At 36.3% G+C, this 25,408-nt stretch overlaps 3 protein-coding genes and 1 pseudogene across 3 annotated transcripts; 2 read left to right on the top strand and 2 right to left on the bottom strand.

Moving 5' to 3' along the window:
- Positions 1-1,100: 1,100 nt before the first annotated feature.
- Positions 1,101-2,032, top strand: LOC116638086 (olfactory receptor 5M3-like). Its single transcript, XM_032413802.1, is given in 2 exon segments — positions 1,101-1,383; positions 1,386-2,032. Coding segments are annotated over 2 exon segments (930 nt in total).
- Positions 2,033-5,588: 3,556 nt separating this feature from the next.
- Positions 5,589-7,277, top strand: LOC116638658 (annotated as a pseudogene).
- A 4,622-nt stretch (positions 7,278-11,899) lies between these two features.
- LOC116638088 (olfactory receptor 1038-like) lies at positions 11,900-12,817 on the bottom strand. The gene has a single exon (XM_032413805.1). It carries the CDS (start codon positions 12,815-12,817, stop codon positions 11,900-11,902), a length of 918 nt encoding a protein of 305 aa, XP_032269696.1.
- Positions 12,818-24,206: 11,389 nt separating this feature from the next.
- Positions 24,207-25,154, bottom strand: LOC116638657 (olfactory receptor 8H1-like). The gene has a single exon (XM_032414758.1). It carries the CDS (start codon positions 25,152-25,154, stop codon positions 24,207-24,209), a length of 948 nt encoding a protein of 315 aa, XP_032270649.1.
- Positions 25,155-25,408: the final 254 nt, after the last annotated feature.

Below are 25,408 nucleotides of genomic sequence, written 5' to 3'. Positions count from 1 at the left end.
TATAAGATTATAATTACATGTTAGATATGCCAAAGAGTCCACATCCAGGGAATATATATAAATGTATGAATGTGTATAAGTAGTTTACCCCTTTATACTTGGCTATGATGACCAATGTGATCAGTTTGTCCTTTATCAATTCAAATGAGTCCAAGCATGATGTTAGATTAAAAACAATATTTTGTCTGACTCTCAGGGCTGGTGAATTATTTGATTAAGTGGTTTCCATGCCTAATCATGGAGAATATGCTTATGATGAAAAAGTGAAGGGGTTAAAAAATTATTTTTGCATTGGGTTATAAAGAGAAGTATAAGTCTTCATTAATATCTTAAATATGAAATTACCAAACATGCCAGTATTGGAAACAACAGATATTTAAGAAATAGTTTTGGAGGGGTGCCTGGGTGGTTCAGTCAATTAAGCCTCTGACTCTTGATTTTGGCTCAGGTCATGAACTTAGGGTCCTGGGATTGAGCCGAACATCCCACTCCATGCTCAGTGGGGAATCAGCTTGAGGATTCTCTCTCTCTGCCCCTCCCCCCATTCATCTTTGTTCTTCCCCCCCCTTCCATCTCTGAAATAAATAAATAAATCAAAAAAAGATAGAAGTAGGGATGCCTGGGTGGCTCAGTCGGCTAAGAGTCTGCCTTAGGCTCAGGTCATGATCTCTGGGTCTTGGGATCCAGTCCCACATCTGGCCCCTTCTCAGTGGGGAGTCTACTTCTCTCTCTGCCTGCCACTTCCCCTGCTTTTGTGCACTCTCTCTCTCTGACAAATATATAAATAATCTTTAAAAAAAAAGTAGTCTTGGAAATTTGGCTAAGCACAATATTTAGTACTAGTATGTTTCAATCACAGTATTTGGTATAACTGTTATGTACTAAAGTATCTCAGTAACTTTCAGAGAGCCTGCTACATAGCAAGTCCTCAGAAAAGATTTGTTGTAAAGAATGGCAGAGTGCAAGCATAGATATTGAATAAAGATAAAAGAGGAATGGAAAAATATATAAATTAATAAATAAACAATATCTGATTTTTAAATTCATTTCCTTCTAGTTATCACTAGGATTATGACAAATATTGACTTAGAATTGAGAAAATGCTTAATTTCACTGATGTGACAGAATTTATTCTTTTGGGACTAACCAATCGTCAGGAATGGCAAGTCCTCTTCTTCATCATTTTTCTTGTGGTTTATATTGTCACCGTGGTGGGCAATATCAGCATGATCATGTTAATTAAGGTCAGTCCACTGCTTAACAGCCCCATGTACTTTTTTCTCAGTCATTTGTCATTTGTGGATGTGTGGTTTTCTTCCAATGTGACCCCCAAAATGTTGGAAAATCTGTTATCAGAGACAAAAACTATTTCTTATGCTGGTTGTTTGTACAGTGTTTCTTCTTCATTGCCCTTGTCCATGTAGAAATTTTCATTCTTGCTGTGATGGCCTTTGATAGATATATGGCTATTGGGAAACCTCTGCCGTATGGCAGCAAAATGTCTCGGGCTGTGTGTGTGCGACTGATTTCTTTCCCTTACATATATGGTTTTCTGACTAGTCTGGCCGCAACTCTGTGGACATATGGCATGTCCTTCTGTGGGAATATTGAGATCAACCACTCCTACTGTGCGGATCCACCTCTCATCAAAATGGCATGCGCTGGGACTCTTGTAAAAGAATATACGATGATCATACTTGCAGGCATTAATTTCACATATTCTCTAACTGTGGTGACCATTTCTTATCTGTTCATTCTCATTGCCATTCTACGGATGCACTCAGTGGAAGGGAGGCGGAAGGCCTTTTCCACTGGTGGGTCCCACTTGACAGCTGTCGTCATATTTTATGGGACTCTCATATTCATGTATCTCAGATGTCCCACAGAGGAGTCTGTGGAGCAGGGGAAAATGGTGGCTGTGTTTTATACCACAGTGATTGCCATGCTGAATCCCATGATCTACAGCCTGAGGAACGAGGATGTGAAAGAAGCCATGAACAAAGTGATCAGCAGAACATGTCTAACAAAATAAAATAAAATTCAGTTAATATTGTTTTCTGTGTTTCATAAGCATTTGTCAACAGATTGCAGTTCAGCATATCAAAGACGTTTTACAAAAGTTAAATTTTCATGCATTAAAAATAAAAAAAGAGAAAGACTCAAATCCAGAGAAAAAAAGGAGATAAATTGGCCCTATTGATGTGAGTAGTGAGGATTAATTAAAATTTAAGAAATTAATTAATTGAAAAAGTTATCTGAGCCAATGTTTGCAGGTACACTAATTGAAATTGTTCAAATATTTAGCTGGAATGAAAGATTTTGTTTTGCTTATTAAAAAGTGCAATGGATGATTATGGTAAATACTTATCAATTTGCTTATTTAGAGAGTAAATTGGAGCAGTAAAAAGTAACAACATATTTCATTTAGTTTTCTAGTATGACAACATAAAAATGGTGGTCTTGCTAATGGTTGTGAGATTTTGTGGAAACAAATGCTTTTTCTTCAATATGAAGGGCAGGTCCTTTCAGAGACTACTACATTGAAAATAACTATCCTCTTGTATGTCATCCTTTTTCAACATTTTTAGTGTTCAAGAGAGATTCAACATTGTATGTATATCTCTCTTACAGATTCCAGTAACTGCCATATTTACATGCCAAGGTGGCCATTGATCACTGAACTTCTCCCTTGTCCCTGCCAAAGTGTCTTCAGTGGGACTGAAGAATGGGTAGAATCAGCAGGTGGATGTGTAATTTTGAAAGCACAGCTCTCTTGATTCCACTTAATAAATAGATTAAATTGGTGTTCATGGGGAATATTTTGCACATCTGTGACTAAGATATGGTAGTTAAATACTTTAAAATAATTTTGGTGTTTGAAAGACATAAAGTATTTAGGGTGGTGTATTTGTTGCTAATGATAACATGGCCCACCACTCTCATACCTCATTTCATGAAATACAAGCATGAGGAACAACTTTAAAACTTGGACTTTTTAAAGTTTCTATATCAATACATACATATATAGATACATTAATAATCTGCTGTTTTGGTGTAGAAAATACATAAGTACAGCAATGCAACACACACACACTTAAATTACACATTTAAGTAATTACAAATTTATCCACAAAGATGTAAATATAAAATGACATTGATGTAATATGAGTATAAACATTCTTCTTTGTCCATTTTTGAGTTTTGCTTTTCTTCAAGGGGAACCAGCAATGCATATGAACTCATTTCCACACACATACACATATGTCATCGGCAACATTTTAAAGCCATTTGCATTTAAACAAACTGCTAATTTAGATTAAATTATAATACTGTATCACTGTGCCTATAGTTTCAAAACTTAAACCCCCTAAAAACTTTAAGATCTAACTCAATGTTACTTTTGGAGTTAGTTAAAACTAACCTTGTCAGGACTCACTTGGTCATCTGATCCCAGATCTAAACTTTGAGGGGGAGGGAGAAACAATGGTCTACTACCTCTGTAGTTCAGCCTACTCGAGGGTTGTGCAAAGTTCTAGTTCATCTAGTTCATCTAGTATGGACTGTTAAAAGGATAACTTTGTTATGTCTTGGAGGATAATTAAACTAAATTTTAAATGTAAAGAAATAGGATAATAGAATAGGTAATCAAAGAAGCAGCAACATAAGGTCATTAACGGAACAACACTAGAGTTAAATTAATTGGTTTGCATCTGGTCAGTTAGTAGAAGTCTGTCCAGGGAGACCTAGTTAGTCCCAGTGCTTTGGTTTCCTCATCACAAAGTGATGATGTTAATAGAACCTGTTTCATAGGACCTTTGCATGCAAAAGGTTCAGTGAGCACTCAGTAAAAGTTAGCTATTCTTACTGATATTATAAAGCTGAGACTGTTGTCACTAGAAAAATCTGTCTTAGTTTTTTCATGTTGGAATATTATAATATATTCTATAAAGCTGAACTAGAGATCACAACACTTTTTTGAAAAAAATCGTTAACTGAGTATTCCTGAATATCAGTTTACATGTAACATCTACACTAGGCAACTTAAAGAGTTCCCAAGATGAATGAGACAAACTCTACTACCACAGAGTTAAGGTTATGTGTAGAGGAAAAGAAATGTACACTCATGCAAGAAGAAGTATTAGTTTATGTTTCTCAGATACCTTGATGCTTTTTTACTTTTTATATTTTTAAAAAATATATTTAAATTGTTTTATGCTTAAAACAATAAAGTAGTACCATTAACCCAAGTCAACTCTGTGAATTGGAGAATCATGGGTTCATCAAGTGGGGTCAGGAGTTTTTGCATAGGGAAATCCCTGACCTTAGCTCTCTTCCTCAACCAGACTGCAGATGTCATTTGACTCAGTATTCCCACACTTGAAAGGAACCAAAAGATGAGTTACAATCATGGAAATCTATAGTAATGGTAAACTTAGATCAGAAGTAAAACTTTGGTGACTATTATGTTATGTGCCCAATTAATAGCATATTTAATTCCACTATTAAACATTTTTTAGGGTAAGAAAATAGTTCCTAGAGAGTAATTCACTTCCTGAATTCATCCTGTCACTAATTGCAGGTGGCCATGATATAATCACAGAACTCACACTTTTTTTTTTTTTACTATATAAAGGGATGTCTCTAGCAACACTCTTTTTCACCATGCCAACCTAATATTTCTCCTTCTGAGCTTTTGCATTTCATGCCATTCATCCTTCATATTTCTACACAGCTTGCTATTTCTCACCAACTCAGAAGTCCCCTCCTCAGAGAAATCTTTGATCACTCTGTCTGTACCCTGCCTCCTCTTATTTCTTATTTTCCTAGCATGCTATAATTTTGTCACAGTAGGTCCACTCCCTAAAGTATCTCATTTGTACATTTGTGTATTGCTTACTCTTTTCAATGAGAATAGAGTAGGATGCAAGCCAGAATCTTGTACATCTTGTTCACTCTCAGATTTCCAGAATTTAGAATACTGCTAGATACAGGGGCACCCGGGTGGCTCAGGTGGTTAAGCGTCTGATGCTTGATTTCAGCTCAGGTCATGATCCCAGAGTTGTGGGATCAAACCCCTTGTTGGGCTCTGTGCTGGGCGTAGAGCCTGCTTGGGATTCTCTCTCTTCCTCTGTCTCTCCTCCACCCCTCTCTCCCTCTCTTAAAAAAACAAAACTAAACTAAAGAACTTCTAGATATAACAAATATATCTGCCATAATATTGGCTTTGATGTTTGTGAATCAATTAAGGTAAGCAATTACAAACCAAGGCCCATTTTTGAGGGTAATAGACCCTTTAAACACTATTATTTTTTTATTTTTATTTTTTATTTTTTATTTTTTTTAAAGATTTTATTTATTTATTAGACAGAGAGAGAGACAGCGAGAGAGGGAACACAAGCAAGGGGAGTGGGAGAGGGAGAAGTAGGCTTCCTGCCGAGCAGAGAGCCCGATGTGGGGCTCGATCCAAGGACCCTGGGATCATGACCTGAGCCGAAGGCAGCCAATTAACCCCTGACCCACCCAGGCACCCTTTAAACATTATTATTATGTGGAGCTCAAATTTCCAAGATGGTGCTAATCCTATAGATATGTCCTTAAGAACTTATGGCAAATTTTTACTTCTTGAGAAAAGTAAGCTGGAAAAGTGTAGTAAATGGGGAAAATATTGTTTGGGAACTTTTCCTTGAGAGAATATTCAATGTGAATATGACTAAGAAGGTGTAGAATTGATTGGTTCTGAAAACAAGTGGAATCTGAAATAACATGCCACCTAAACTTTACTTCACGATATTTACTTGTTGACATAATTTGGTACTGTGTGCAGCGATCAGACAAGCATAATGTTTAGTTAAATAAAATAAACTGTGACTAGGAATTTCATATGTTGAAGGCATATGATAGCATATGGTAGGGCAAATATGTCAATAACAAGATTGTAACATCAATGTGTAAGTCCATAAGTTGGAGAGGATTTAGCCATTCCCTGACAATTTTCAGTCCAACTTGGATCATATTTGTGCCTTGAGATTTTAACATTAGTGTAATAATTGAGCAAAATGTAAATGTCCAATTTTAATAATACATGATAGCAGTGTATGTAGTTGTCTATTTTACTGGTAAAAGCCTAATAAATATAGATGGTAACTGCCTACCTATAAGACTTATTAAAGGAAACAATAAAGCCTACATACTCTAATCTTGGACATGGTGCAAAATTGCACTGATTGTTAAATTATTTCAATTAGAATAAGGATAAATGTGGCTCAAAAATTTCAAGAATAAAACAGATGCATTCCTGTTTTTTATTTCTCCATAGGTGCTGCAGACTGGCTCTATGCTAAGGCAACGCCAAATTTCACGGATGTGACGGAATTTATTCTTTTGGGCTTGATCAGCCGTCAGGAGTTTCAGGTTCTCTTTTTTGTGGTATTTCTGGTAGTTTACACGATCACTCTGTTAGGGAACATTGGTATGATCATTTTGATCAGCATCAGTCCTCAGCTTCAGAGCCCTATGTACTTTTTTTTGAGTCCTTTGTCTTTTGTGGATGTGTGGTTCTCTTCCAATGTCACCCCCAAAATGTTGGAAAACTTATTATCAGAGACAAAAACCATCTCCTATGTGGGGCGTTTGGTGCAGTGCTAGTTTTTCATTGCCCTTGTGCACGTGGAGGTCTACATCTTGTCAGTGATGGCTTTTGATCGCTACGTGGCCATCTGCAACCCTTTACTTTATGGCAGTAAAATGTCCAGGACTGTCTATGTTCAGCTTATCTCTGTGTCTTATGTCTAAGGGTTCTCTGTTAGTCTAATATGTACGCTATGGACATATGGCTTGTACTTCTGTGGAAACTTTGAAAGCAACCACTTCTATTGTGCAGACTCTCCTCTCATCAAGATTGCCTGTGGGGGAGTCCACATCAAAGAATACACGATGATTGTTATTGCTGGAATTAACTTCACATATTCTCTCTCTGTGGTCCTCATCTCCTACACCCTCATTGTAGTCGCCGTGCTATGCATGCACTCAGCTGATGGCAGGAGGAAGGCATTCTCCACATGTGGGTCCCACTTGACAGCTGTTACCATGTTTTATGGGACTCTCATATTCATGTATCTCAACGTCCCACTGAGGAGTCTGTGGAACAGGGGAAAATGGTGGCCGTGTTTTATACCACAGTGATCCCCATGCTGAATCCCATGATCTACAGCCTGAGGAACAAGGATGTGAAAGAGTCAGTCAACAAAGCAATTGCCAAAGCAAACTTGGGTCAGTGAAACTGCAGTAAATATTTTTGTGGTATGTTGTTACCTATTAAAAATGTCCAGGCATAAAAGTCTTAACACAACAGGGATTTTCTAAAGGCAACTCTTACATACAATAAAAGGTTCAGTCTAACACAGTGATGCTTTACCCCAGGAAAGGACTCCAACTACTAAGACTGCTTTATTCCACATATACAACCATATCATCAAAACTGACATACTAGTGTCATTCAGAATGTACATAAATTTGCGTTAAGTGTAGTCATTGGAGGAACTCATAAATAACTCTATATAAATAAATGTTAATTAGAGATACCTTTGTTAGAGTTGAACAAATTTCCTAGGGTATTTTCTCTATACACATGCTCCTCCACCTAGGTATCATATGAAATTTATAATTTCATAAGAAAAAGAGTAAGAATTCATGTCTTTTTCATGACCTTAAGGATGTTAGTGGTCCCTGATTAACCAAAAAATGTCCTATAATGTTCATACACACATGGATTTCTGAAAATGGAATTGTATTCAGAATCTTCAACCTGTGTCTCAGGACAATCATAGGTTCTATCCTCCGTATGTGTTGTTTGATAGTTAACAATATTCCAGTTTCAGTAAGCTGTTTAATTACTCTAACTCTATTCTTCTGGTTTGGATTCTGGTATAGCATTTTTTTTTTAAAGATTTTATTTATTTGACAGAGGGAGAGGGCGAGAAGCTGAGGGAGCGACAGTCAGAGGGAGAGGGAGAGCAGGCTCCCCACTGAGCAGGGAGCCCGATGTGGGGCTCGATCCCAGGACCCTGGGGTCATGACCTGAGCTGAAGGCAGATGCTTAACCAACTGAGCCACCCAGGTGCCCCTTGATTCTGGTATAACTCTTGATATAAGCTGCTAAATACAGAACCGAAGAACGTAATGTTAGTGAGAAGAAACTAGGATCCAGCAATAAATTCAAATCAGATCAACCAAAGGTTTAATAAGACAAAATCTGGCAGCCTAAGGTCAGATTTTATATATCGGAAAATTCATAGTTTCATTTTTTTCATTATGATGGTGACAGGAAATACTCCTTTGTCATCGCTTTTAAGATCAGGAAATTTACTTATTTTTGTTACTTTCTGTTTATTTATGCAGCTTTTTCTCATTTGAAGTGATTGTCATCTAAAGTTCAGTTTTCAGATTTATTTAGATAAAATTATGAATTAGTTTAAGAAAAATATGTTAAGCTAATAGTGTGATATGCCAATGAGGAAAAATCATAAGGCATAATAATAATCTAAAAGTCAGAAAACACAACTGATGACCACAATCACACACACACACACACATCTGCCCATCATATATATATATATATATATATATAGTTACTGTGCATATATTATAGAGTATAATGCATACAGCAACTTCTTGGGGGGTACTATCAGGTACTACTTCCAATGGGATTTATATATATATCCATTGTCCTAATTTTTTCAGAGTCCAATAATTTCTGCACTATCCAAGACTATTACATGGTTTGAGCAAGACAAAGTCCGGTAGGTCTGTTGTGAAAGTCTCTGTTGTTATACCATTGGTTAATTTTAATCATATAATATTCATACAGCATCGGAGAGAACTCTGCTACCCAATGTGCTTCCCACACTCTTCAGTGAACTGTAGCCCTAGGATGGAACCAGTTTTGAGTTTCTGAGCTTCATAAGCACCAAACACTCAGAACGTAAAAATGTTAAAGCAACTTTTCATCTTTTTCTCACCACTAAGAGTTGGTTTTGAGGAGTCCGAAATATTAGCCAATGTCATTTAGCTGGAAGTGGTAAAACTTAGGTTTGAACTCAAGACCTTAAGATTCTAAGAACTAGCCTCTATTTAACTAAGATGCCATGGCTTGAATGCAGACAGATTTTGATTTCTGATCATGCCTGGGTTTGAATCGCGAGGCTCTTGAGATGAAAACAAGGGTGATAGAATAAAAAGAAGAATCAGCTCAGGGTAGGAAAGCACTCATATGTAACCCTGGCACATACCACTAGTATGACTTCATTTGATAATGAACTTCATTTTGTTTGTTTTTTATTCATTTTGTTCACTGTTAATTGCTTATAATTTCATTATTGAATGAAAAACATGTATTGCCTACATCATTAGATCCATTATAACTGTATACCAGAGTACACAGGTCATAGAGCATAGTCTTATAGTTCAGCAGACTGGTTTATTTAGAATCCATTCACCTTCCACTTGTCTTATTGTTGGATGAGGTCATTGAGAGGACAAAACTGCCAGTTGACCCTCAAGCTGGACCAGGGTAATTGGGGGCTCCTCAATCCTTCCCCTGTCTTTGGAATGTGTTGAGAGCAAGGTGTTGTTGAAGACTGTCTGCATGTATATGTGACTGAACCCTGTGAAGGCCTCCATGTAAACGTTTAAGATTCTGGCAGGTACCTGTGGAGATTTACTTGTCTTGTGGCCACCCAAGACAAGCCTCACATGTAAGTTTCCTTGCTTATGAAACTGCCACCTACCAATCTGGAGTGCTCTGCCTCTTCCTTTGGTCTATCTTTGCCCTTGTGTAAAGAAGCCGGGTTCAGATTTCACTGAGAAAACTCCCAAGGTTAGAAATTAAAACTTATAAAAAAATATATTGTTTCACTTTAAAGCCAGAGAAACCACTCAAAGTATCTTAATAAAAGTAAGTAACAAGCAAGTGTGTTTTGTTTTAGTGTTTGTTTTTAAGTAAAATTGCAGTAGTATTTTATGAAACTCAAGGGCAGAGAACATAACCAGACCTCACAAGAAACCAGTAGTTGGGCCTTGAAATCGAAGACCAAAGATTTTTCTTGTTTGGATTTCTTCTTTTTCTTTCTCCACAGATCAGCTTTCTGTTTCTTAGTGCACAGGGAAGTCTTAAGTGGAAACCTCAGCTCCAGAATTCACCTAACCTATTAAATGATCAGTTGAGATGCACTGGAATTACAGGATTACAATGGCAAATTCCCTTGAAAGACATCTGATTGACTTATTCTCAGTCATGTGATCACCTCAATGTACTGTGCTTTCAGGGGTAGGGCTCCTAGTGCAAGGACAATGTCACATTCCACCTCCGTGAGGAAGTAGATTCTCAGAGGGGACAGGGTCCTGGTAAACAGGAAAGCAATCTGTACTGTGTTCCTTTTGTCTCCTTAGCCATTCATTCACTACAATCCTCTACCACCATTCAGAGTAGTTACAGGGGTTGTATTAGACACTAAGAGGGACACATTGTAGAAGATAAATTCATCAAACCCTATCCTGGGAATTGAGCTCCCAGACTGAAAACCTAAACCGTGTGTCTGAGCCAAACCCAGGCATGTCATACTGGCAGAATAGCAAAGCAGAAGGGGTATTTGTACTGGAGGCTGGTGGGCTTCACCCAAAAGAATCAGGACTGAGGATCTGTCTTTTATTTTTTTAAAATAAGCTTACGATACCTGTTTTCCACGCTGGTACCACCTTGTCCCACATGTTCCTCTGTTCTCCTTGGGGCCTGATACAGAGGCACTGTGGCTAATAGCTCATGCTACTGGAATTTTTGCCTTGGTGGCACATTAATTGCCTTAATAACCCTTTTCTGACCCTTTAATTCTCTCTGAGTCTTACTAACTCCTATCAAAATTAAAAGTTTATTTTTGTAATTATTTGGTTGATATCTATCTGCCTTCTCTACCAGACTGTTCAGCCCTATCAGGCAGGAATGTGTTTGCTTTGGCTCACATTATCAGGCACACAGTGGACATTGAACATTTGAATTTATGAGTGAAAAAATATATCTATTACATTACAGTTGAAGGTTTAAGTGGATTTTGGATTATTTTGCTTTAGAATCACTGCAACATAGAGCTATATTCTTGGAATATGACAGCAATCATGATTATCATACGTTTTTAAACAACCCCTGGCCTGTCCCCCAACCCTTTGTAAAGTCCCCATATCCCCAAAACTTCAAAAAACTTTGGAAAGCACAACTTTGTTTAGGGAATTTAGGGATAGGTCTACATTTCTGCTTTGATAGAGTAATAAAGGGGAGTAGAGCTTTCTAAAAGGTAATCCTGATTCTCAGATCTGCATAGTGAAAAAAGACATCTTTTCAAAAGACATGATAATTGTGTAACACCAGGGAGTGACCAGCAGTGAATCTAGTGGTGGTCAGAGGCAGAGTGAGGACTGATGGTTAGCAGACCAGGTAGGGGTGGGGGCAGGCTATGAAATGACATTGGGATGGACAAGAAACTTACTTCACCACCTTCCCTGCCCCCTTCTCTGTCTTCCGACCGATATACAAAACAGAAACACTTTTGAAAGAAGCAGTTGACTCTTATCAGTTGAATAGGAATTATCCAGGTCAGGACTCTCAGGGTCATATACCTAAAGAGTAGCAATTTGTTAAAAGTCTAAATTCTACTCCTTTAAACATTTCATCTTATTATAGACTATATGAAGAATAGAATTCATGTACAAAATAATTTTACTCATATAAAGGGTGGTAAAAATGAATTTACTCTATCAAAAGATTTTAAAAGATTATAAAAACAATATATCTACATATGGCATTGTTCCAAGTCATTTTTTAAAGTTTGTTAGAAGCAAGACATGACATTTGTCAATCGCTTTCCTTAAGGCATTTTTTTACCTCTTGGTTCCTCAAGCTATAGATCATGGGGTTTAGCATAGGAATTACTATTGTATAGAACACAGAGGCCTTTTTGTCTGTGTCAAGCGAATGGTTTGATTTTGGCTGAAGATACATGAAGATCAGAGTCCCATAGGATATAGTCACAGGGGTCAGGTGAGAGGCACAAGTCGAGAAAGCTTTGCACCTCCCTTCCGTAGATTGGATTTTCAAGATTGCGGCCACGATGTATAAGTAAGAAATAAGAACGGTGGTCAAAGAGCTGATCATGTCGAATCCAGCAAAGGTGAAAATCAAGATTTCTTTGAGGCTGGTGTCCGAGCAGGCGAGGACCATCAAAGGGACATCATCACAATAGAAGTGATTGATGATATTGGGGCCACGATAAATCAGTTGGAAAGTAACAACTGTGTGGAGCAAAGCAACACAAAAGCTGTATAAGTAGGGGTCTATCACCAGTTGCATACACACCTTTCGGGACATAATCACCATGTAGAGAAGAGGATTGCAGATGGCCACATAACGGTCATAAGCCATTACCGCAAGAAGGAACATCTCTGAAATCAGGAAGTTCAGGAAAAAGCCCAGCTGTGTTGCACATGCATAGAAAGATATAGACCTGTGCTTGGTCAGGAGGGTCTCCAGGAACTTGGGTGCTACCGATGAAGAGTAACAGAGGTCTACAACAGCCAGATTACCGAGAAAGAAGTACATGAGTGTGTGAAGTCGAGAATCCAGTTGGATTAATGAAATCATCCCCAGATTCCCTATCAAAGTTAGAGTATATACCACTGAAATGAGCAGAAAGAGAATGACTTCAAACTCTCTATGGACTGAAAAACCCAAAAGAATGAATTCCATCACCTTGGTGCTATTTCTTTCAGCCATCTATTCCAGTCTCTTAACTGTTGAAAAAAAAAAAAACAACAAGATAGAGCCAGAGACAAATTATTTAGTCAAGGAATTGTCACCAGATGCCAACTCTTGTGTGTTTTAGCTTCAGAAATTATAGTTAATTGAAGTGGAATATCAGAACAAACAAGTACATCCCATTTCAAACTCTTCTCTCTGGCTGTTTATAATTTTCTGAGGTCAAAAATTGAGGGACAATGAAAAAGAAATCAATTGATGGCTATGTAGTAAAAATAACAAAGAAACAAAAAATCTTTATATGTTTATAAAGATATTTAATATTTTAAATTTAGATTATTTTAAATTATATTGGATAAAGGGAAGAAAACAATTTTTTATTTCCTGTCCCTTTATTTCCTTCTTGGTGGAGCAAAACCATAATGTATCAATCTAAAATAGAATGCCATAAACACTATAATCCAAAGAACTATACTTTTTAAAACATACATATTCTAACCTTTCTCACAAGTGTATTATTTTTTTAATTTTTAGAATGCAGTATTTGAAAATGAACTAACATGTACACTTCAAAATTTGCCTGATCCACAAGTAGAAACATTTAATGGCCCATTTTTTCCCATTGAATATCCCGCTTACCTTTTCATTTAGCATAATGTATATTTATTAAAATAGAAAAAAAATGTATCTTTTCAACATTTATAGTTAGAAATGTTTTCCACAATCTCTGATAAATTCTCAGTGAAACAATAGCATACATTCTTACTTTTAAGAGGTGGAAATCTCTTTCTCAAAAGAAAGAATTATTTTCAGGAAGCAATACGATGTCATATGATGTTTGTAAAGTTTTCATTAATGACCTTTGGGCGCTGGGTGGCTTGGTCAGTTAAGCATCTGCCTTTGGTTCAGGTCCTGATCCAGGGTCCTGGGATGGAGCCCGGCATCTGGCTCCCCGCTCAGCAGGGAGTCTGCTTCTCCCTTTCTCCCACTCCCTCTGCCCTTCTTCCCAACCCCAAGCTTGTGCTCTCTCTCTCCCTCTCTCGTGTTCTCTCTCTCTCTCAAATAAGTAAACAAAATATTTTTTAAAAAACAATGGCTTTCATGTCCACAGTTATGAATATATCAGTACCTCATGGTCCAGCTTAGGGATCCAAACTGTCAGTCTGTCTGCAATTTAGGTAACTATAGGAGGAGGAAGAAGACAAATGGGATAGCCTGAATTATGGACAGTCCTCCTTTGGTTGGTGAGAATCACTTTCCCTTATTGGATTCCATATTCATAGGACATGCGAAGCCATGTCTTTCTCCAATTGCCACCATATGCACAGTCTTCTTAGACCCTTGACCTTCACTGCCTTCTCACCTCCACCTCCACAGTCAGAATTAATTTATCTTACTCCTCTGTATATAACTCGCTTATAGTTATCACAACGTATATGGTGTGGTTATTGGGAGTTACATGCCTCTTTCCACCTCTGAGATTGTGAAAGCTAACTAATTTCGGGAGGAAAGTAAAAGATAAGAAATTCTCACCATATCAAACACACACATATGTAAATACAGTGTGTGAAACAGAAAGAATCATCTCCTTTCCTCTGCAAAGGTATTACCCAAAGGAAAACAGTTTTGTCTAAATGGTCAGAAAAATCATCTTTTAAATTTTCTCTTCTTCCTTTATTGACTCAGCTTAATACTGTAAATGGTACCTAATGCATTCTCCAAAAATAAATAAAATATATACATGCATATTTTTACACACAAACACATACATGTATTCATACAGACATATATAAGTGATGTATACGGATGTATACACAAACATATGTGTATACATATAAACACACACATACATACTTGCATACATAAAATCTGACATGAAAACAATTATCTGTCTCATTCATTTATTTTCTCCTTGGTAGAACCAAAGCTCACCTTGTGAGAGGTGTGTTTGGATAGAATTTTGGAACTGGCTTGTCTTCCTGAGCTGGCATCTTACCACAACTGTTCGTACTATAACCCCCTACTCTGGGTGTAGAACAGAAGGGGAAATGGAAAAGTGTTGATAGGATAACTTCGGATGTTTGAGAGGTGGAAGTTTTAGTATTGGGTTACTTTTCTTTGTGCACACACTGGAATCAGGCTCATTTCCTTTCCTTATACATCCATTAAAAGAAAGGAAAAAAAATGCAAAATCCACACTTTCATCAATTTCAGATTTTGAAAAGACCAGCCCCCATTTTTATGTATTGTTTTCGCTTATGAGTATCTTTTTAATACATATCCCTTGAACCCAACAAGATTTTCTTCTGAGAGAATGGCAACTCACACACAAAACCTTGTCTTCTACAGAAACTGACTTCTGAAGTTTTATCGACAGATGAAACATATTTCTTCCAAAGGAAGCCTGAGTCTCAAGGAGTTGTTGAGGGGAATAGCTTATTTTGGGAGTGTTAGGAGCCTTATTTCATTCTTGTGTTTAGATGACAGCTTCATCCAGTTGGAGCAGAGTCAGACAGGGTCATCTACTTTCTTTTTAATGGGGAAAACTGGATGACTTGGGGAAGGAGGTTTGTGGAAATAAACAACTGTACCTGTTTAACCTACCTGGTTGTGGAAGAAATCTTCCCCTGAATGTTTTCACAGTGTTCTCCTTCCAATGACACTATCCAATGATGGTGAGGGTATGTGAATGTGTGATATAGGCTTTATACAATGGAATCTTTATTCCCTAATGAGTTAATTCCCAGTGTTCCCCAGACATGACTGCCTTAGTTAGGGTCACTGATCATCCAGGGCACAACTATGATTAAAAAGTTCTAATTAGAAAAAGATTAGTCCATAAAACAAAATTTACATTAGGTCATACTCAAATTAGAATGATCTCACCATAAACTCACTAGTCTTTGGTTACATATGTCCAATCCAATTTGTGTAAACAAAACAAAGGAAAACAAAACCAAATGGCAAGCAATTGAGATGTTACGACCATTTCTAATGTCATTTGTTTAAATTGTCCCTTCCTGTCCCTGTGACCATCTTAGAGGGATTCTGATTTAATCATTTATCTTATCATCTAGCCAAGTGGGATTTATACCTAGAAGTTATAAATTTTTAAGTAGACAATTCTGTTTATTTTTTCTTTGCTAAGTGAGGACATGAAAATAGTAACAAATCCTCTTTATTTATATTTTAGAGAGATGACATTTAATTTTTTAACGTCACGTGGCATTAATTTGTTGTATGACCTAAGAGAAGAACCTAAGCTATTTGTCCAAATAGTTAATTGCCCTGATGTTATTTAATTAAATAACCCATCTCTTTCTTATTAATTTACAATTTAAAAATATCATTTTATTTACTAAAATAATTCAATAAAATCAACTAGCTTCTGATTATAATAAATACCTTGGAGTTTTAGAAACTTTTCAAAAGCATTTTTATATATCCTTTCTTTTGTAAAAAAAACTTTTACAGAATATAAATAAAATATATGCATATATATGCTGATTATAAAACTTTATCTGTAGGAAGACATAAATGCAAATATAAAAATAAATATTTGTCACATATAAGTATATATCATCTACCAGAGGTAACTGTTCTTTAAGTTTGGAGAGACTTTTGTTTCTCTTTTTCCTTTATATTTTTATGCATTTCATTAAATTGGGCTCATAGAGTGTATGAAAACTTACTACCTATAATTACCATTTTTACCAGCAATATATCAGGATTTTGCATACTATTTAAATTTCTTTCCAAAGCATGTTTTCTACTATATCTATAACAGTTATTTTGACATTTTGCGATTTTTTTTAAATTAGTAAAATAATAATTCTTTTATTCAAAATTTGTTTTGAATAATACAGTATTTTAGGGTAGAATGCTAAAAAATGGAAATGTTGAAAAACAGGATTTGTCTACTTTAAAACTTCTTACTTATTGCTATTTTTTTTTTCTGGAAATGTTCCTTAAACAGCTGTTTGTGTTTACATGTTGTCTGCGATTTATGTCCTCCTACTTCTCTCGAATTCATTCCGATAGACTTCTGTCCCCATTATTCTCTTGAAAATCCCTTTAATAAGATCATGTTAATTAATAACATTTATCAACAATATTTGCCAAATTAATGATTCCTAGATTAGCTTTCTTTACTTGGATTCCTGCATCCTCCTGATTTTCCTCCTGGGTATTCTTTCTCAGTTTTGTGGATTCCTGCTCATTGCCTTCACTTCTAAGTGTTGACGAGTCCCAAGCTCAGTGCTTTCTCAGTTTGTCTATATCTATAAATGTTCCTTTGCTAATTTCAGTCGGTCTTACACCATTTAACAGTGTCAGGACGTCAGTGACTCCCAATGTGACTCTTCCTCCCAGTATATGTATATATAATGGAATATTACTCAGCCATCAAAAAAAAAAAAAAGAAATCTTACCATTTGCAACAATCTGGATGGAACTAACGGGTATTATGCCAAGTGAAATAAGTCAATCAGAGAATGACAATCATCATATAATTTCACTCATATGTGGAATTTAAGAAACAAAACAGAGGATCATAGTGGAAGGGAGGGAAAAATAAAATAAGACAAAATCAGAGAGGAAGAAATATCATAAGAGACTCTTAACTATAGGAAAGAAAATGAGGGTTGCTGGAGGGGAGGTAGGTGGAGGGATGGGGTAACTGGGTGATGGGCATTAAGGAGGGCATGTAATGTAATGAGCACTGGGTGTTATATGCAACTGATGAATCACTAAACTACCTCTGAAACTAATAATACACTATATGTAAATTAATTGAATTTAAATAAAACTTAAAAAATAAAATTAAAGAAAGGTTTTTATGGGTATTTTATTTTAAAAATTTTATTAAAAAATTAAAAAATAAAATTAAAAAAAGTGTTTTCACTTTTATGGATATTTAATCATTGGCAAAATGTAAATTTGTCATTTACATTTTAAATAATAACATTTAATATTAGAAATGTATATTTTACCAATGATTAAATAAATATAATAAAAGAGGAAACACAATTTTACAAGCTTGCAATCCAGCAATTGCCTGTTAGATATTTACCCAAAGGATATAAAAATACAGGTTCAAAAGGGCACATGCACCCCAATGTTTATAGCAGCATTATTAACAATAGCCAAACTATGGAAAGAGCCCAAATGTTCATTGACTGATGAATGGATAAATATGTGGTATATATATGCAATGGAATATTACTCAGCCATCAAAACAAGCTCTGCATTCTAGAAGGGCTTTCTGATCATAGCATATGTCAAAATCGTAATTGTGAAAAAAGTAGTAGTTTGACACTGAATTTGAAAGATTTTCAGGTGCCTGGATGGCTCAGTTGGTTAAACAACTGCCTTTGGCTCCGGTCATGATCCTGGTGTCCTGGGATCGAATCCCACATTGGCTCCCCCTGCTCAGTGGGGAGCCTGCTTCTCTCTCTGCCTCTGCCTGCCACACCCCCCGCTTGTGCTCTCTCTCTCTCTCTGTCAAATAAATAAATAAAATCTTTAAAAAAAAAAAGAAATTTTCATTACTGATTATTTTTCCAAATTATTTGGTACTGGTTAATATTCAGTAACTTGGTACAGAATTTATTTATTTATTTATTTATTTATTTATTTATTTTTTTTTTAAGATTTTTATTTATTTATTTGACAGAGAGAGAGAGACAGCGAGAGCAGGAACACAAGCGGGGGAGTGGGAGAGGGAGAAGCAGGCTTCCCGCTGAGCAGGGAGCCCGATGCGGGGCTGGATCCCAGGACCCTGGGATCATGACCTGAGCCGAAGGCAGACGCTTAACGACTGAGCCACCCAGGCGCCCCATTTGGTACAGAATTTAAAAGTTCCAGAGTGCTTATTCCCCTCCATACTACATAATATGAAAGCAGTTAGTTAGTGTTTCCATTTTTAGTCAGGCTCCAAAGGTTCAGGATATCTGAGAAATTAAGAAAAATGCCAGCTTCTGTCACTGCCCTTCTTCATCTGGTAATTTTAATTAAATAATTGCTTGTCATTAAGAAAAAACTGAAGTCAGAGTTTGCTCCAGTGTTGATGATGAAACTGTCTCTCTGTGTCTTATTATAAAACTCTTCATTGCAAACAGAATTCCCTACTGTAATTGCTTCATGGAGGCTACTTGTTAATCAGTTTCAAGGGGGCTTATTAAAATGACAAGTTTTCAGCTTTTTCATGCAACATATTAAATGAAACCAATCTCAGCAAACAAAGTTTCAGTTTAGAATTAATGAATCTGCAGTTTAGTTTGAATGTGTGGAGATAATCATCTGATTCCTTGGGGATGGCTATTTCCTCTACCTTGAACTGCCTTCCTTGGGAAATAAGATAGTGTAGTGGGAAGAGAAGGGGATGTGGAGCCAGATCTAGGTTTGCATGCAGACCCTTCTACTATCTATCCATGTGCTCTTGGGAAGGCCATAAATTCTGAGCCTCAATTAAGAAATGAAAATGCTACTTATAGCACAGAGCTATTTCAAAGAGTAAACCCATAATGGATATTAATTACTTTGCAAACTGCAAATTGATCATGTAATGATTATGAGTAGAATACTAATGATCATAATAAATAACAGGGACTAAAATTTATTGGGTGTTTATTATGTGCCAGGCAAGGTACTAAAAAGGTCTACATACATATCAATCAAAAAACAATTCTTATTCTCCCCCCAAACAAGAATCCCACTCTAACAATGAATTCTACATCATGCCCAGGGAATAGTAAACTATTAATCACACCTCTAAATTCTCTCATTTTTCAAGGCATACACATCAGCTGCAACATGTAATTTTTTTTCACTTTTGAATTACACAAATTGTAATGTTTCTACATACCAGTCTTTTTCAAATTCATTGGATGTAATTCCATAATGTTAAGCCACTATCTTCTTTGAGGGAGCTCTTGAAATACATCTGATTTATCAGTCTTGTATAGGAAACATTTCTATTATTTCTCTCTATATGGGGTTTAGGCAAAACTCATTAGTATGATCTATAATGTTCTGTGTCCATTGTCCTGACTGTCTTTTCTAATTTCTCCTGCTTTTTTCCTTCCCTGTCCACCACCAAATTTATTTTCTTCATTGATTGTGGCTATACATCTTGTCTTTGCATATTCTGTACCATTGAAATACTTTTCCACAGCTTTTCCCCTCTGTAATGGATAATTCTCTCTCATCTTCTTAGTACAAGTCAAAAGTTAACATCTTGGTAAAATTTTCACTAAATTCACATAACTTTCTCTTCACCTGATCCCACAAAGAAAGAAAGAAAGAAAGAAAGAAAGAAAAGAAAGAAAGAAGAAAGAAAGAAAGAAGAAAAAAGAAAGAAAGAAGAAAGAAAGAAAGAAAGAAGAAAGAAAGAAAGAAAAAGAAAAGAAAGCTGATACTGATAGGCCACTGAATTGTAAATAAAGGATCTATTAATTAAATGCAATCCCAATTGATCTATATATTCAATGCAGTCCTAGTTAAAACTAAAAAAGCATTTTTTGCAGAAATTAGCAGGGGAATTCTATAATTATACAATATAGAATATTTCAATCACCCATAACATGATTGTTGTTACACAGTTGTATGTGTCTATTAAAATTCATGTAACTGGCACATATAAGTGGTAGATTTTCTGTGTTTATATTTAAAAGCAATAACCTTGACTTTAAAAAAAACCTAACTATTACACAAATTAGCCTTTGTTTCTTACTATGGTTATCTTTGCAGGGGAGATAGAGACTGAAAGATACAATACGAGAGGCTCCTTCGGTTCTGGTCATGTTCTACTTCCTGGGTTTGTTTACAGGGGTATGTTTAATTAAAGCTTCATCAAGCTGGGACACCTGGGTGGTACACTCAGTTAGGTGTCTGACTCTTGATTTTGGCTCAGGTCATGATCTCAGTGTCCTGAGATCAAGCCCTGGATTGGCTCTGCACTGGGGGTGGAGTCTGCTTAAGATTTCCTCTCTCCCACTCCCCCCCCCCAAAAATTCATCAATCTGTACACTAAAGATGCATGTACTTTTCTCCGTGTAAATTTTCTTCAGTAAAATAAAAAAGGCAACAAAATATTTTGTCATAACTTTTCTAATAAATGCCATAAACCCTTGTTACTTAAAAACTCTGTATCTCTCATTTTACTTATACACCCATTAATGAGACAGTTATACATTTTTGTTATGTGTCAAATTTATGTTTGTATGAGTCACATTTCTTTTGTTTTGAAAATTATAATTTAGTACTTTTAGGTCTGTCATTTTCTATCAAAGTCTTAATTATCTTTCTTTCTTGGAATTGATTTTTCTTCATCTCTCTCTTTTTTTCCTTGATTATGCTATTAGCGACCACTTAGTCTTACTGAATTTTTGTTTTATTTCCACTTCCTGGTTTATTATTCTGAGTTTTTTGTATCATATTTCCACATCCTTCTGATGTCTTATTGTCTCATTTCTGACACATTTGATTTTCTTGAGTTCTTATTCATTTTTTTTTGTTTTATATTACTTTAAGATGTATTTTATATGGTTCATTTGATTCTTTTATGGCCTTATTCGATGCTCTGATTTTGGTAACCTTTGAACAGTATTTGTTATTTTTATCCTTTTGCAGTTTAAATATAATTGTATGGAGTTCAGTAGTAATTATTTTATTCCTTCAGTGTGTCAATATGATGGGCATTGTGAAGTTGGAGATACATCAAAGTAGCTTTTCCAGTTTTGTGTTCAAAAAATCACTCTCATGTTTTCATGATGATCTTAAAATATTTTTGTACAGCTCCTTTAAGTCCCAGAGCTAAGCTTTAAAGAGTACTTTCTACCTGCTATTTCTTGAGTTTAAGCAGATGTTGCCTTCTAAAGATACTCTACGCTTTAGACTTACACATTGCTCTAGCAGTCCCTTTTGAGCCCTACATCTTCCAGAAGACCTCCCTTTTTGAAATTTTCCTTCCTAGTGTATTTGCCCTACCCAACTGAGAAGCTTCTCAGCATTTTCTGCTTCTAGGTGAAGCCCTGTCCTTTTCAAAGGGAGTATGTGCTGCACATTTCTTAGATTTTTTTCAGTCTCTCATGGATCCTTCATAACATTGATTAAGCCTGGGTAAGAGCAAGGACTATCCAAAAAAAAAATAAAGAAAAATAAAAATTCTACTGGGCCTCCCAGTAGACATAGGTCTACAAATGTTAAATGTCTCTATTTTGACCTTAGGGGTGTGTATGTGTGTGAATTGCATATGTATATATCTGTTTTTCAACTGATCAATAGATATTTTTATTTAATCTGAATAAGTGCTAGATTACCATTTAGGATTCACAAAATTACATGATTTATCTAGTCCTACAGAGCTTTAAACTTTTAATGTCTCCTCCACATTTCTATGGGATTTTTTTTGACTTTTCTTTTTACCTTGAATAATAATCTTCCAATAAGCTCAAAATATATACTTTTAAATGTATACATTAAAGCCACTACTTTATAATTTGAACAGAGTAAAAGGGTAATACATTTGTTTGACTCTAATAAAATGCCTTATATTGCCAAAATGAGGAAATTGGTTTTCAGAGAAGTTAGTTCTAATCAAGTGTCCGAGTTATTATATAAAAATATGTCTCAGATCTAAAGATTTCTTATCTAGTGTCAACATATACATATTTTTAAAGCATTATTTTAAACCAGGAATCAAATAACTATTTATTGACTGTTAACAGTCAACAAAACCAAAAGACAGCTGACAGAATGGGAGAAGATATTTGCAAATGACCTATCAAATAAAGGGCTAGTATCCAAAATCTATAAAGAACTTATCAAACTCAACACCCAAAGAACAAACAATCCAATCAAGAAATGGGCAGAAGACATGAACAGACATTTTTCCAAAGAAGACATCCAAATGGCCAACAGACACATGAAAAAGTGCTCAACATCGCTCGGCATCAGGGAAATCCAAATCAAAACCTCAATGAGATACCACCTCACACCAGTCAGAATGGCTAAAATTAACAAGTCAGGAAATGACAGATGTTGGCGGGGATGCGGAGAAAGGGGAACCCTCCTACACTGTTGGTGGGAATGCAAGCTGGTGCAGCCACTCTGGAAAACAGTATGGAGGTTCCTCAAAAAGTTGAAAATAGAGCTACCATACGATCCAGCAATTGCACTACTGGGTATTTACCCCAAAGATACAAAAGTAGGGACCCGAAAGGCTACGTGCACCCCGATGTTTATAGCAGCAATGTCCACAATAGCCAAACTGTGGAAAGAGCCAAGATGTCCATCAACAGATGATTGGGTAAAGAAGATGTGGTATATATATACAATGGAATATTATGCAGCCATCAAAAGGAATAAGATCTTGCCATTTGCAACGACGTGGATGGAACTGGAGGGTATTATGCTGAGCGAAATAAGTCAAACAGAGAAAGACATGTATCATATGACCTCACTGATATGAGGAATTCTTAATCTCAGGAAACAAACTGAGGGTTGCTGGAGTGGGGGGTGGGGTGGGAGGGATGGGGTGACTGGGTGATGGACACTAGGGAGGGTATGTGTTCTGGTAAGCGCTGTGAATTGTGCAAGACTGTTGAATCTCAGATCTGTACCTCTGAAACAAATAATGCAATATATGTTAAGAAAGAAAAAAAGAAGAAGAAGAATATAGCAGGAGGGGAAGAATGAAGGGGGGGAAATTGGAGGGGGAGAAGAACCATGAGAGACGATGGACTCTGAAAAACAAACTGAGGGTTCTAGAGGGGAGGGGGTTGGGAGGATGGGTTAGCCTGGTGATGGGTATTGAGGAGGGCACGTTCTGCATGGAGCACTGGGTGTTATGCACAAACAATGAATCATGGAACACTATATCTAAAACTAATGATGTAATGTATGGGGATTAACATAACAATAAAAAAAATTAAAAAAAAAATAAAAATGAAGTTTGAGGATTAAAAAAAAAACATATATTTATTTTTTAAAGATTTATTTATTTAATTAATTATTTTAGAGAGGGGGGAAGAGCAGAGGGAGAGGGAGGAGAGAATTTCAAGCAGACTCCACGCTGAGCATGGAGCCTGACAAGGGGCTGGATCCCACGACCCTGATCTCATGACCTGTGCCAAAACCAAAAGTCTGAGGCTTAACCCACTGAGCTAGCCAGGTACCCCCAAATGTATGTATTTAGATCATAGATTTAAAGCACACTTCATGGCTTTCTATTATAACTTGAAATTTCTAAAGACATCTTCCTGGAAATATCTGAGGTCATATTTGGTCAAGTAAAGAATGGTTCGATGGAAATACAAACAAGTTAAAGGAGTCAATTGGTTTTGGAGACAAAGAAAATACACTGTAGGGAAAACAAAAAGTGATGAGCTGAAAAGTTTAGCATTGCTTATTTCAATTGCTCAGAGCTCTCTCCCTTCTGCATGACTCTAATGAGAGCATTTTTTACTTCTTTGTTCCTAAAACTATAAATGAGTGGATTCAGCATGGGGATCACAATAGTATAAAAAACAGAAGCCACTTGATCCTTTCCCAAGGAGTAAGACCTACTCGGCTTTAAATAAGTAAAAATCATAGTCCCGTAAAAGATGGTGACTCCCAGGAGATGAGAAGTGCAAGTCGAGAAGGCTTTTCGCTTTCCTGAATTGGAAGTAATTTTCAGGATAGTAGACAGAATGGACACATAGGACACAGATATTGTGATAAGAGACACCAATAGGGTGGAACCAGCGACAATAAATATCATGATTTCTATGTCATGTGTGTCAAAGCAAGACAGGGCTAAAACTGGGGGTGTGTCACAGAAAAAGTGATGGATTACATTGGAGTCACAGAAATGCAGTCTGCTCATGCAAAGCACATTGACAAAGGAGTCTGCAAAGCCAATCAAATAGGACCCAAAGACGAGGGAACAGCAGAATCTTGTGGACATAACCACTGGGTAGTGCAGAGGATTGCAAATAGCAACATAGCGATCATAGGCCATGGAGGAGAGAAGGAAACATTCAGCAGCCCCCAAGAAGACAAAAAAGTACATCTGGGTGAAGCAGCCCACATATGAAATATACTTGGTGGAAGTCAGCAAGTTCTCTAAGGTTTTAGGTATGATGACAGTTGAGTAACTGAGGTCAAGAAATGACAGGTGACTGAGGAAAAAATACATGGGGGTATGCAGCAGGAGATCCAGGCGGACTATCAGTATCATCCCTGCATTGCCCAACACAGTAACCAAGTATATCTGGAGAAACAGCACGAAGAGGACCAGCTGGATCTCTTCAGAGTCTGTCAATCCCAGAAGGATGAAGCCAGGCACCTGTGTGTTATTCTTTCTACCCATAGTGTCAACTGCTATGAACTGTGAAGAAACCAAATTTGATACTTAGCAGGAATGACTTCAAAAAGGTTTGTGTTTATATGAACCACATATTTATAACTGTGTTTCTAGTAATTGATGATGAGAGGTTTAAAGACCATGACTGAAAAAAAAAAATCTTAATTTGATTGCCAAATATAAAAATAGGCATAAATTGACATTTGAATACAACATAATTAAAGCTAACATATTGAATAATTAAAATGAGACTGATCCAG

This window comes from Phoca vitulina, unplaced genomic scaffold (assembly GCF_004348235.1).
Source record: "Phoca vitulina isolate PV1807 unplaced genomic scaffold, GSC_HSeal_1.0 scaffold16, whole genome shotgun sequence".
Lineage (NCBI taxonomy): Eukaryota > Metazoa > Chordata > Mammalia > Carnivora > Phocidae > Phoca > Phoca vitulina.
The sequence above is the reverse complement of the archived record's forward strand: the minus strand, read 5'-3'. Positions and strand labels throughout refer to the sequence as shown.